Source organism: Prionailurus viverrinus, chromosome B1, assembly GCF_022837055.1.
Source record: "Prionailurus viverrinus isolate Anna chromosome B1, UM_Priviv_1.0, whole genome shotgun sequence".
NCBI classification, from domain to species: Eukaryota; Metazoa; Chordata; class Mammalia; order Carnivora; family Felidae; genus Prionailurus; species Prionailurus viverrinus.
Window position 1 is genome coordinate 127,169,177 of NC_062564.1, and position 15,209 is coordinate 127,184,385.

General features: G+C 35.5%; 1 protein-coding gene across 9 annotated transcripts in view; it reads right to left on the minus strand.

Moving 5' to 3' along the window:
* PDLIM5 (PDZ and LIM domain 5) overlaps positions 1 to 15,209 on the minus strand; it is a 228,994-nt gene that overhangs the window by 81,343 nt on the left and 132,442 nt on the right. For 4 of the 9 annotated variants that reach the window (XM_047855534.1, XM_047855530.1, XM_047855531.1 and 1 more), the window contains 3 exons: positions 9,014 to 9,031; positions 8,583 to 8,755; positions 8,189 to 8,225 (listed from right to left, as the gene is read on the minus strand). In XM_047855534.1, coding sequence (XP_047711490.1) covers positions 8,189 to 8,225; positions 8,583 to 8,755; positions 9,014 to 9,031 — 228 coding nt within the window. Of the gene's footprint in view, positions 1 to 6,607; positions 7,630 to 8,188; positions 8,226 to 8,582; positions 8,756 to 9,013; positions 9,032 to 15,209 lie in introns of those variants that run through there. The other 5 variants (XM_047855538.1, XM_047855536.1, XM_047855535.1 and 2 more) reach the window with 3 other exon arrangements.

Genomic DNA, 15,209 nt, shown 5'->3' on the forward strand with positions numbered 1-15,209 from the left:
TATTTCTTTTTATAGACCTATATAAGCATGAACATCTTAAAACTACTTATTAGATAAATATTTTACTATATAGTAGAAACCAAAAAAATGGGGAGATCAAGAAAATCACCCTTTAACTTAAGATAAACACGGGGCACATGGGTGGCGCAGTCGGTTAAGTGTCCAACTTCAGCCAGGTCACGATCTTGCGGTCTGTGAGTTCGAGCCCCGCGTCAGGCTCTGGGCTGATGGCTCGGAGCCTGGAGCCTGTTTCCGATTCTGTGTCTCCCTCTCTCTCTGCCCCTCCCCCGTTCATGCTCTGTCTCTCTCTGTCCCAAAAAAGAAGTAAAAAATGTTGAAAAAAAAAATTAAAAAAAAAAAAAGATAAACTGTATGGTGCCTGACACAATGATGTATTTTAGGTATATATGTTTTTTTAAAGTTATCTTCCAATGAAATTTTCTATGGCCTCCCATAATTCTCTACTATGGTAAGCCACATATTATTAAGAGTTTTCCATTTATTAATATGTTGCTAATAATAGAGCTGCTGCTTCTTTTCAGTTGATGTTGTAGACTAGACTCTCAACTTCAAACTTCATTTCCTTAGGAATGATAAAATTCTGTCTATTGGTTTTTCCAGTCATATGACTAAGCATTTCATATATGCATTTCTAAAATGAGTCATGTATTGTCTTATCACAGGAGTCACGGAACTGTTCATGCTGAAACAGATCAAAAACACAAAGGAAGAGGGATTAAGAAACAAATGTTCATTTAATTTTAAAAAGTACCCTCCACAACATTTATCAAACAGATAACACCAGGGGGAAAGCATCAACTCTTGCCAATCAGACTGCCCAAGGTAGAATTCTTTCAAGCAATTTAGTTTTGATTCCACTTTACCTACAATACAGATATTAATGTCTTGATTTTTTATAAAAATCTGATTTATATTCAGTTAAAAGTTATGTACACCACGCTCTTAACGATTTCCCTAAAATTCAAGAATTAGGAAATTGGAGAATATGCATTTATGTTAGGAACCATTCGTTAGTACTAACTTGTGCCAAATATGGTGGGGACACTATAACTCTTGTGTTCAAAGAGCTTATATTCCAGTTAGGTATACAGGGCATGGAGACAAACAGCTGTTACCCAAAACAGAAAAAGAGACACTACAACAGAGATAACAACAATCCTTCAAACCACATCCAAGTCAGTGACCCTACTTAAGAATAACCTTTTTTTTAAGATGCTAATCTGTCAAATCAGTATTAGTATAGAAATGCAGCTGGTATGTATTATGGACTGAATTGTTCCCCCCCTCCCAAATTCGTATGTTGAAGCCCTAACCCTCCATTGTGACAGTAGTTTGATACAGGGCCTTTAAGAAGGTACTTAAGGTTAAAGGAGGTCTTAACAGTGGGGTCCTAATCCGAGAAGACTAGTATCGTTATAGAAAGAGGAGACACCAGAGCTCTCTCTCTGTGTGTCCACAGAAAAAAGGCCATGTGAGGACACAGTGAGAAGGTGGTCACCTGCAAGCCAGATAGAAGAGCCTCACCAGAAATCTACCCTGGTGGCACCTTCGTCTTGGACTTCTAATTTCTAAAATTGTTAGAAAATAAATTTCTGTCATTTAAGCTACCTACTCTGTGCTATCTTGTTGTGGCAGCCTGAGCTAATCCAGTATATTTCTAACTTAAGAATTAATTTGCCAGACATGAATCTTACAATCCTAACACCTACTTTCAAATTGCATTTGATTATTTTCTGTATTTGTATACTTATATATTTATATTTATATATACATTTATGTTAAATATCTATTTATATATTGAATGTATAGATCTTACTTACACAGTCACAGTTACATCCAGAAAGATATACCATGCCTACCAGAATGACTTTTCCTTCCAATTTTTATTATTATACTAAGACTCTTGTCTTCAAAGAGCTCGGTAGTCTAGCTGAAGATTTATGACACACAGACAAATACCCGTAATACATATTAGGAACGGAGTGGTAGAAATTATAGAGTATATTACTTCAGAAAGAAGATTACTGCCACTATGGAGAGTGGAGGTGGTACACTATGGGTGAGTCTGTGTGGCTGGAATTATAGGAAGGAATAAGAAAATCTTGGGAGAGAGAGGAATTGCCCTCAGCCCGGTCATTCTCACTGGCACACCATGGGCATCTGGGGAAGGACCACACTTCATTCTGTGAAATTATTCAGAGCATTACACAATGTTTAGCATCCTCAGCCCCCCACTAGCATCCTCCTGATCTTGGAAGATCTGTACTATCCCCCTACACGTTCCCAAAGGCAACTCAGCAGGAATATCCCCCTCAGGAGAAAACAGAAGGTAAAATTTTAAGGGTGTGAAGAAAAGAGCAGAGGTATTCAAATAAAATGTATTAAGTAACTGATTATTAAATGGCTAATATATTTTATTCTAAAATGTTACACATGGAACATTATACAAAATTGTTATTTTATTAAGTGTTGCTTGCCAGTTACAAGAGTTTATTACATTTACTCAGAGTTCATCCTAACTTTCTACTTTGAAGCTTTTCATTGATTCATATAGCCTTGACTATATTTGACTTCTAAACAGCCTCACCTCTTCATTATTTCCAGAATGCTTCTGATGTAATCACCAAATAAACATCCTTCACTCAAGGCAAAGAACTTTACCCTGGTTTTTTTTGTTGTTGTTTATTTATTTTGAGAGAGAGCATGAACAAGCTGGGGGAGAGGCAGAGAGAGAGAGAGTCCCAAGTAGGCTCCGTGTTGTCAGTGCAGAGAGCCCAATGTGGGCCTCGATTCCATGAACCCTGAGATCATGACTTGAGCTGAAATCGAGTCAGACGCTTAACCGACTGAGCCACCCAGTCGCCCCAATGTATCTCTTTTTGATTTCCATACACCTTGCAGGCTGCCCTAACCTGATCTTTCACTTTAATGATTTCCCTAAATGCTGTTTGTGATCCGGGTTGAAAATTCAAGGGATTAGAAGCAACAAAGACAGAAAGAATGAAGGGAAGATGAGAATAAGAAGTGAGAAGAACCCATGCAAATCGGGTCCAAATTGGGATTTACAATCTAGAATGACCCTTCCAGGTTGTCCCTACCTGGGCTGAAACGACCAGGCTTTTCACTCTCCCCATTCCTTCCAGGCAGCTCACTGCATGTATGCAGCTCATGAAGCTGTGGCTTTGGACAAAGGGGCATCTGCAGCTGAGGTGACATGTGAAGGGGCTGATGAATGAAGGCTATCTGCCCCCTACACACACACACACGAACACACACAGACACACAGACACACAGACACACAGACACACACACACACACACACACACACACACACACACACACCCCTGCAGCAGCAGCAGCAGCAGCAGCAGCGGTTATCAAGTCCTCTACTGAAGCAGTATCTGGAAGGGCTTCATAGAGTCCACCACTGACTCGAACTTCCTATTTTGAAGTGGAAACTCAGGGGTAGAAACTAGTGAGTTACAAATCGGAAGTCTCAGATTCAGATTTTATCATTCCTTGCTTCCTACTATCCTGGAGTACTGACGTCTATTTTGGAAAGAATGAGCAAGGAATTATTTGGTTTAAGTAATTTTCTTGAATGGGTAAACAAAAAGGAATGAGTTCAAACAATTCTTGGTAAGTTTTATGGACAGAAGTAAACTGTCAAATTCATCACTAAACTATGAATAAAGTATTGCATGTCTAATTTCTTTTTTTTTTTTTTTTAAGGTTATTTTTGAGAGAGAGCGTGCGCACAAGCAAGCAGGGGAGGGGCAGACAGACAGACAGAGAGAGAATCCCAATCTGTGCTAACAACACAGAGCCTGATGCGGAGCTCAATCTCACAAACTCCAAGATCATTACTTGAGCTGAAACCAAGAGTTGGACACTTAACTGACTGAGCCACCCAGGTGCCCCGATATAATGTCTAATTTCTGTATCTTGGAAGTTTTGTTTTTTAGTGCCTTTATGTATTTTTTATAGCTGTTCCCTACAAATATGTTACCAACATATACTATAATAATGCCTCCTTTTCGTAAGTCTTCAGTGGGTCTAATGGGAAAAGCATTAAATTGATACCTATGCTGAGAGCAGCACGAATAAGTGAATGTACTTTATTTAGCTTTGACAAACCTTTGACATACCACCTTGGTTCTTTATTTTTAAATCTGTCTTGAAAGTAGTTAGACAGAAGACAACCTCCCATTCCATATGCTGTGGACAGTATGGAGAATGTAAGTTATACGCATATGTATGACATTTTTATATCATGCTTCCGGTCACATACCACATTTTGGCTACACTGTCCTTTCTGTTCTGTGTAATTGCCACACTCCTGCTCGCCTCAGGGTTTCCACACTCGTTTCGTCTGCCTTGAACGGTGACCCCAAGTCATCACATGGCTGACTCTTTTTCCTCTCTCAGGGGATGGCATTAACGTCATCTCCTCAGAGATCCACACAACCCAAGTAATCCCTCCCTAAGCCAAATTTCCTTTATACGAATTTATCTTAGTAACACAATGATCTCAGATCACTTTATTTATATATTTATCTGTTACTCATTATTTAATCCCTAGTTCATATCAGTGCCTGGCATTTAAGTATTCAGTAATTACTTGTGTGAAAGAATAACTCAGGCAATAAATGAATATTTGTGATTTATATGATTTTAAATACACATCGGAAGTGTGACAATTATGAACTTTTTCATTTGGGGAAATCAATTCACCCAAATTTCTGAATAAATCTGAATAAAAGATGGGATGGCTACTCTCTATCTTAATATCATAATTTTTATTAAATAAGCTCTCTACAATATATTTTTTTTTAATTTATTTTTGGGACAGAGAGAGACAGAACATGAATGGGGGAGGGGCAGAGAGAGAGGAAGACACAGAATCGGAAACAGGCTCCAGGCTCCGAGCCATCAGCCCAGAGCCTGACGTGGGGCTCGAACTCACGGACCTCGAGATCGTGACCTGGCTGAAGTCGGACGCTTAACAGACTGCGCCACCCAGGCGCCCCTCTCTACAATATTTTTATCTCAGTCTTCCAAAAGGGCATAATGATGTGCAAAATGAGTATATTTCCGTTTCCACAAACAATATATTTTTCAAGGGAACAAAAATATTCACTCTGTGGGTAACATTCCATCTTGTAACTGGTAAAACCTTGTAAAAACGTTGAAAATTCTTAACTTTCAAATTGTACATTAAAAACAAGCCTATGATAAAGAAACTCTGTATCAGAGAGACAAACAAAAACAAGCTATAAATTAGGTCACCAGACTTACAATAATATTTTTGCAAGGAGCTTTTACAATATTTGGCTAGCTTTTAAGCTAGGAATATAAGATGTCCCAGAAGATTAACTGAACACAGGAATTCAACCTCTGATGGGGTCAAATGGAATGTCTTTTGTGATCCTGACTGAACACTCACACTCATACTCAAATACAGATCCTTCACTTATCTAAGTGTATGCTTTCAATGAGACATTAAATACTTTTTTTTTAATTAGGAAGGTATTAAATTCTTATTTCCAATTGTACTTATTTCAAGGTATAAAGTTCTATACATGCTCTCCTGCCTTTATTAGGAAGAAATTCTTTTATTTACTTAAAACTCTCATCTAGTTGCACTCTCTCTCAACTCTGTAGTTGGAAATTTGGCTCCTGGTGGGAAATACCTTGTTTATTCCACCATTTATTTTCATGAGAATTTGATTCCACCTACTTTCAAATATCATCTTTTGAGATGAATGAGAAGTATTAGGTATAAGAAAGCCTGGTCTAAGAAGGTCTATTTCCGTACAGAGGCCAGAGACATAGTAATAATGGATTGATGTCAGGACCATAAAATCACAAGCAGTATCTGAAGAAGAACTGCTACAGTAAAAGAAAGACACCTTAGCATATTATGAAGTACAGTGGAAATGAGCACAGGTAAATCTTAGAATTATTTTTAAGCACAGTTGGTGTGCTAAATTTTAAATAGTAATCACTAACTGAAATTAATGTTAGTTTCTCCAAATTATCAGGCAGTTGACCTAGTCCATGATGATATCAAAGCAAAACAAAAAAAACAAAAAAAACAAAAACCTGGAAAAACAAAAATGCCCTGAATGGGGGTGCCTGCCTGGCTCCATGGGTATACAGCATGCAGCTCTTGATCTCAGGGTTGTTGAGTTCAAGTCCCGCATTGGGTATAGAGCTTACTTATAACTAATCTTCTTGTTACTTATGTAAGACATTATGTTAAGTAACATGACAATTCAGATACCAAAAAAAAAAAAAAAAAATACAGGGCTTTATCATATTCCACACTCATTTTAGCAGCCTCGCAAAATTAAAAATGTTTTCCTAATGAAATGTCAAGAGAATTATTTATTTTATGTAAGCGGTAGTGTAACAAGTCTTAGATGACATGATTACTAGCTTCAGGGAAACAGAAAACAATTACAAAGCTAAGTTAAAGGCAACTTTATTACAGTACTTTTCCAAACTTCAAAATGCATTTATTATTGAATGTATAACTAATATATAATACATTATATTACAAAACAGAAAGCATTTCTGGTCAGATGTTAGCTTGCATGTATTGCCCAAAACATAGTTTCCTAGGAACAGCAGGAACACACAATTGTTTATTTATCACTCAGTAAAATACTTCTCTGATGTCACATAAAGAATCATTTATAACTTATTTTATGTTCATTTAAAAACAAAGCAAAATTATCTTTTCTATTTCTTACTAGTTAATGCCTGGAAGTTGTTTATACCCTAAAAACATCCACCAGTTTAGAAATATTTCCTTTGGTAACAAGGAGGATTTTTGAAACTAACCAAACCAAAAGAACACTCTATTTCCCCATTGCAAGTAGGGGCAGAATTCTCTGCTTTCCTGTAATAGGAGCCAAATTTGGGCCTCCTCCTCTTCGGAGCCATCCTGAGTACCTGCTTTAAAAAAAAATACCCAAATCTACAACAAACTATTCTAATACAGTCTTCTCTGTTTTCTCTTATCTCCTCACATTCGCTTAGGAGTAATTTACAACCCACGTTGAACATTATGTAATAATGAATTTAAAAGTAATCTTAGGAAATGTAGTAACATAAAGGAAGTATTTTCCAAATTAGACAAGGACATTATTTGCTCATCTGTCTCTGCTTCACACAACCAACCAAATTCAACTTACAGAAAGAATTCCTTTTCCAAAGTCACTACCCTAGTAACAATGGACACCGATGGAAATCCACCGAACAGATCCAGTCCCTTAATTTGCTCTCTTGGTTTAACATTTGTGAGCTACTGATTAGCACAAAACAAATTCATCTTCCTCTTTTTCACAACAGCAAGAAATGGTTAGAAAAGTATAGAAAAGGTTTCTATTTTTTTTTTTTTTTGTAAGGCAAATTTAATACAGATTTTGCTATGAGGTTGGAAAAAAAGAAAAACTGAATGAAAAGGTATGTGCTGGCTGCTTGGGGCAGGGGGCAAGACTCATAAATCACTGTACGTTAAGAGCACGTGCTGAAACTTCATGGTGCCAGTCACGTAATTTTGTGTATTTGGGACTAAAGACGTGAAGGGGTATCTTTTCCCTGTGGAAATAAAAGAAGAAAAGAAAAGAAGAGAAGTGATAGAAGAGTCATAAGAAAGAGAAAGAAAAAGTTTCTACACTTAGATCATCATGCAGAAAACATGCTTTATAAAAGCTTAATTTCATATAGCTGTTTTATTTAATAGCAAAGATTTTAAGAGTAGAACATTTTTATAAATGCAGACATTAATCTATAGAGCCCTCCTGGAAACATCCATTTTTATGCCCAAAATGAAATTACTACAAGACAACACATAAAACTCATTCACAGAGATCTGTAGTGTTAGCAAAGCATCCCCAAATATACTCCTCTGCCCACTTATTTCTATACTAAAGGAAATTATCCTTACACATGAAATCCAGAAATATCTACTAATTTAAAAATCCGTAAGTTTTCTAAGTCCCACATTTAAGTCCCATACAAGACACTGAAGTTAAATGCTTAGCTTCTAGCTGCAAACACAAAACGCCATACCATTACACTTGAAACTATGAAAAAACAAATTGAGACCATTCAGGAAAGGAAAGCATTCAATTTACCAAAAAAACGGACAACTTACTTTGCCTTCTTTGTATTTTCAGTTTCCGATTCTTTCACTGAAATATAACAAGCAACATCCAATATTAATTTACTTTTTTAACTTGAAAAATCATTTAAGCAATTACCTGTACCCATCAATACCAAATGGTCAAGTTGCACAGAGCCACTAAAAAACATTCGCAATCATGCTGTCACTGGCTATACTATAGTCATTGCTGCTACTACTGCAACACTTTTCACCGTGACCTTCCTGGGCTGGCTTCTTATTTACATCTCCCATATTATGCATGGCATAGTTTAAGTGTAAACTGCCTCAGGAAAATTACTGTTTTCCAATAACTGCCCATCTGTCTAAATGCTATTCTCTATGGCAGAGACCATTCACCTATCAGAATCCCTAGGTATTCACTTACGATGTTCAGTCCCAGTGATTTGGGCGAGGATTCGGAAAGAGCGAGACTGAGTTGTTCCAGTCCTCGGACGCCAGTCTTCAGTGTCCTCCATCAGTCTCTTCTTGCTGGCATCACTGTGAGTCGGTATGTGATAAAACTCCGTATTGCGCTCCACGATGTGTTTTCTTGGTGGACTAAGGTTAAGAGGGAAAGAAAGAATTAAACACTTTTAAATTATGTTAAGGATAAAATATCCTCTGCCAAATAATTTGTAATTAATACATTCAATATCAATGTTCTTTTTTATATCTTATGCTTTTCCAAGGGCACTCAGCCTCAATTTTCTTAAAAAAGCATCCTTCTAAACTAGAGTAGACCTGTTTTATCTTTAACTAGTAAAAAAAAAAAAAAAGGTATTCACATGTTAACATAATATTCAAGAGAAGGGTTACCGTTTAGGTGGAGTTTTCCTTTTAATTGACAGAAGAAGGCAGCAGAAGAGAGATTCCATGCATAAAGAAAAGGAAAAGAATAAGAAAATAAGGAAAATAATGAGAACTGAATAGTCCACAGTAGTTAAAAAATTTTTTGAAATTACTTGTATTGTTCTTATATCTATCTTATGCCTAACAAAACAGATACGGACTGTATTCATTCACAACCACCGTTAAATATCAATAGGTTGCCAAAATGTATTGGTTTTTACAAAATTAAATGAAAAATCTTCATCAGGCCCAGGAACTAAGAATGGTTTAGTACAGGCTGAGACAGCAATTCCAAAATTTCCAATTTTGAAAAGGGTCAGAACGGTTACTTTCTACAGTTTTCTCATTCCTGTGTATAGATAACCCTCATCCTGAATAAAGTTGTGTGCGGGGTCAGCGCAGAGAATAAGAAGTGCAGTATATCAGAAACCAATGAAATATTTATCAATACACCAAGATGTAAATCTTGGCTCTGTGACTTTTTTAGATATGTGATTCTGGACAAGTGAATGTCACTGAGCTTATTTTTTTTTCCTTTATCAGATAAGAATATCACATACAGAGTAGCACTGTTCTGAGCATTAAATGAAATAATAAATGTGAAAGGGATTTTGTACACTACAGAGCTCAAGAACTTTGAGTTTGTTAAGAACATTCATTTTTCTATGAACAAAGCATAAATATTAAGGAATTTATAATATATATTAACATCCTAACCTAAGATCTACTGAAGGTAATGAACACTACGTTCTCTTCCTCTACCCACCCCCCGCCCCCAAATATGACAAATGCAAACCTTTGGAGTCTATGAGTATCATTTCAGGAGAGAAAAAGGAGCCCAAGTCTCGACTAGCAGACTAAGATTTGAGAAGAGAAAGGGCTCAGAGTGTCAGATGTGGGTGGCAACATCTGCTGGGTGTAACTCACTGCTCGAAAATCACAGTACTGTCAGAATGCCACTTGACTGTTGTCATTTGAATAGTCACACTATCAAAACTGTCTCAGTACACTGAAAGAATTTCTGCCCGGTGAAGAACATGATAAGATTAATATGAACAATGGCTTTAGAAACAGATAATAGTTTCAAGCACTACATTCTTCACTTAGTGTGTGTTTTGTGCAAGTCATTTAACTTCTCTAAATCTCAATTTTACTCATCAGAAAGAGGGATTGTATCCTTAAAGAGTTGTTTTGAGGAATGAATAAGTAGACAGTGTATGTCAAGTGCTTTCCAAAGTACCTAATGCATAGGAACGATCACATAATGTGTTTTCTTTCATGATTAGTAAAAACATCATTTGCAATGCATATTCTAAGATTATGGGTCATCCGCTTACATAAAAAAACAGAATCGATAATATTTACACATAAAATCAGTAACATTTATAGTTTATGGTAGAATTCTAAGATTCTGTAAGTGAAATATCTAATATTTTACTAATTACTAATTTACGTTTACTTTGTTTTAAACAAAACCTAATCCTTTTTAAAACAGAATTTTAAAAAATTAGAATAGGCAAAGAGCACTTCATAAACACACTGTATTTGGAAGATATAATTTCCTAAACAGACAACAATTTATCTCATGCAATTACATGAAAAATTTTGTTTAGCTATGAAACTTACAGTTTAAACTTCTCTATAATTAGTTAGTGAATGTAGTTTACTCTTAAGTGGTGTCAGTTTCCAGTATAAAACTTTTATTTTCTACAAAAGATTTGGTCTATAAAAATACAAAACAATAGTGTCAAGCTAAGAATAAGTACACTAAGAATAATAAAATGACACCACTTAAGAACACTTCTTAGCCATGACATACTTGCAGGAAGCATGGTACACCTTAGACTCTGATATTCACCACGGCTTAAGGCCTTGTATTAAGTGATACGAAGTTTCTAAACTCTACACTCTGATGACTATGATTAAAGGAGACAGTAATCTCGATTTTTTAAAATATAGTTGGGATAGAACATAAATTTAACTATCAAGAGCAAATAATTTATTTCAAAATGTAGATATTCACAATTAGCAAGTTTACATTCAAATTAAAAAAAAAAAAATTAACGAGGAAAGCCCAAACGAGGTCACTAACTCCAGCATACACTGTCTACAATACTTATTTCCCTGAAGGTTCGGCTTACTAAGTTTTTTCCACTGAAGAAGTGGAAAACACACCCACTGATTTATATGAAGTTCTCTAGCAGGAGAAACATGTTTCCTATGCTCCTTATAACATATGTGAAAATTCTTGCAAAAAGACACTAATAAAGTTTGCTGGTAGTATTAAACTAAAAGCAGGATGGAAAGTTACAGAGAGACAATGATGAAAATTACAAAAAGGAACCACTGATTAGGTACTTACACGGTGCCAGGGTTACTGAAGGAGGAGTAATACATACAAAAAAGATGTGACAGAGTAGAAAAGACATTGATGTTCCCAGGATAAAGGAAAATAGACACAGATGAAGCAAAGAAAAAAAGAAAAGAAAGAGAAAAGAAAAAAGATGAGAAGAAAACAAAAAGGAAATAATGAAATTTAAAACAATTAATTTACATGAAGACATTACACAAACATCATGCTTCAAAATAAACATGTAAACACAGACAAAAATGAACACATGTTAGTCAAAATTCTGTTACACTGTTAACAGAGAAAGATCCACTGTTTAAAAATATCTCTAGGTTTATATAAATTCTTTTTAGCAGGAATCCGAATTCCTATTATGTTCCTAACAAAAGGCAGAGAATAAAATAATTATTGGATGTCATATGTAGAAACAGAACATTTTAGAATCACTTAAAATCAGAGCAGAATAAGAGAAAGTCTTTCACTCACATAATATATGAAGTATTTATTAATAGCAAATACAACCTTCTAACAAAAATTATCCCGAATCATTAAAATAAAAACTCAAAAAGCCAAAAAAAAGAAAGAAAGAAAAGGAAAAGAATCACTATATTTTATACCTGAAACTAACATAAAACACTGTATGTTAACTAACTGGAATTAAAATAAAAACCTAAAAGCCAAAGAGTTATCCTGAATCGTTTATTATAAAGAAATAATATGCTAGCCTATTTGATGTTTTCTCTTATTTTTTAAAAATGTGATTATAGGGGCACCTGGGTAGCTCAGTCAGTTAATCATCTGACTTCAGCTTAGGTCACGATCTCCCTGTTCGTGAAATTGAGCCCCGCATCAGGCTCTATGCTGACAGCTCAGAGCCTGGAGCCTCCTTCAGATTCTCTGTCTCCCTCTCTCTCTGCCCCTTCCTTGCCCATACTCTCTCTCTCCCTCTCTCTCTCTCTCAAATATATAAACATTAAAAAAAAATTTTTAATAAAAATGTGATTATAATAGAAAATATAGGCCGCATACTGGATCACCCAATTTTCATAATCTCCTCTGTCATTACCACCACTCTTACTGACAAGCAAATCCCAGTAAGTTCAGAACAGATTTGTAGGAACCCATACTTTTGTGTTATCAGTTACCTACCTATTGCTCAGAAAGGCATGTCTGATATGATATAGTAAAGGCACTACATTAATAACATCTGAAGAAGAAAAACCTCACAACATAATTCATTCACACAGCCTATTAACCATACAATCATTATAAACAAGTATATTTCTATTCTATTATGAAGACTGAAGTATAAACTCTACATAGTTTTCGAAAACACTGCTGAATCAATCCTTCCGCCATGAAGTTTAGTCAGAGTAACTAGTAATTCATTTTGAACATAGTGACAAAAACTGCCTACCAGTTTTAATATCAACACTGGCAGTTAGCTGTATTTGCTACAGATATATCAAAGTCAGCTTCATAAACTCAACAGAGGGCTGAGTTTCACTGAATAGGGGTGGGATGCCAGAGGTAAGCTGATCTCAATATTTACAGATACTTACTCTTCTCTAGCCACAACGCAAAGCATTCTTTCCTCTGCGTTACTATTTTAAATAGCAGGTAAGTCGTTTTTCAAAATAACCTCCCCTGAACTGAATTTTAGATATATATTTAAACCTTTTAAAGTTTAGGGGAAAAGTTTTATATTAACATGAAGTTGGGAGAGAAACATTCTATGGTGTAGTCAGTTGCGGCAGGTATAGACTTGACTGGTTTCAACCTAAAGATGCCAATTTGTATATGTCGAATAAATATTTTCACATATTTCAGATAATGTGCCCAAGAGGAATGGCCCATCATATACTGCAACAGCTTTTGTGCCAATGTGACCATGAGAAGACCAGGCTTCTCACCCTGGCTAAGCTGCCCACCTCCCCTGTGCCCTGAACAATGTGCAATCTACAGAAGCCTCTTCCCTCCACAGTGGAATGGACTACAATTTCCCATTCTTTCAGACTTCTTCTATAGGCATATGTTTAACATACTTGAAGGCACTCTGCAAACCATACAAACAGATTTGTTGTTGGGGTAGATCCCCTAATTGCTTGTTTAAAAAAAAAGTACTGTAGTTTAGGCATATTATTCATCCATACTGTCCCAACCCATTTAAAAACAAACACCAGTTCAAAGTAACAAATAAGCCAGGGTCACAGTCAGATGATGCACAGGAAGGCACAGTAAACTGGCTTCAAAAACCCTAGGCTTGAATCTTAAATTACTTACAAGCTGCATGACATGAGAAAATTAAGTAACCTGTCAGTATTCAATTAAATTGAACTAAATCACGTAGTGAATTGAGAAACACCTAGAACAGTGCACAGCAATCCCTAATAAATTAACGAATTTACATATTTAACCTAAATGCTTAAATTTATTTCTCCAAGGCCCAGTTTTTGCCCTTTACAAATCAAATTGTTTGTTACACTGGAATTTAGTAACTAGTCAAAATCTTTGTGTGTAAGAATTTAAATAATAAATTAGGGTTTGAGGATGTTTCACTAGTATGCTGATACACTATATTCCTATGTGTATATAACATGGAACTAATTATTCAATTAGTGGGACCACAGCCACACTGGAACAAAGGTTCTAGTAATTTGATTGTTAATTCTCTTGAATGTGTCTAAGATAGTTAAATATTCCGTATTTCCCATTCTAATCTACAACGTAGATAAATTTCAGCACATGCTCAGAATAATCGTAACACGAAATTAATTTAAGTCCTTATCTAATGTGATTTTTATCTATTTTAAGGCTATTAATCCCCAGCCAGTTTACCATCAATACCAACAGACACAAAAGCGTGGTTTTAAAGTATACCACTGTGATGCCCAATGTCTATGTCAACTACCTGTGACATTTATTAAGTCAGTAACTATCTCTCTTAACCAATTTCAAAGGTATGCATAAACTTTCTATTATGCAGTGACACACAACAGTACACAGAAAAGTCTAAAACTGCCAGCAACGTTGTTTAAAAAATAAAAACGGTTCTTAGAGACTTTACCTGGGAAACACTGGTTTGTTATATGAATTTGGAAACCAACTCAGTTTTATATATGCTATTCACTGGTGGTACATCTGTTTATGATTTCTCTTGTATCTTTCTCTTTATCTTCTAATAGTCTCAACCCACACAAATTACATTCCCCAAGCATTATCTCTTGTAAAGCACTACACAGCAAACCCCACATATATTTTATGACAAAAGTTAAACACGACTATTTTTTGCCATAAAGCAATTCACTACAACATAGCGATGCAAACCAAACTTATTGAAAACACTAAATATGGTTCTTCTAAATGACAGCTATTTTGCAAAATGTAACTCAATTTTGCAAAAATCGGACACATTCATGCTATTTACTCATATATAAATCACCATATTTCCTCTCCAGTAATGTGGATACTAACTTTGTCACTTGTGTTTTCTGTAAAGAGAAAAGCATTTAAAAATATTACTACCGTACCATTATATTTTGCATCTTCCAAGGCCAAGTTCTTCAAAATAACACATTGGAACTGTTAGAAGAAATTGCAGTCCAACAAAATTGAAATTAATAAAGGATACATGAAAGACTTACCTCTTTAAAGCAGTGGCACATTATAATGCAAGGGCACATGGAAAGCGAAAAGGTAAATTACTTAAACTACTTGATGCAAAATAGCTTTCCTTCTGCTTTGGAATATAAAGTCCCATTTTGCTCTAAGTAGAGTAAGTGGGGAAAGGAGTTAGGAAAATAGCAAGACCAG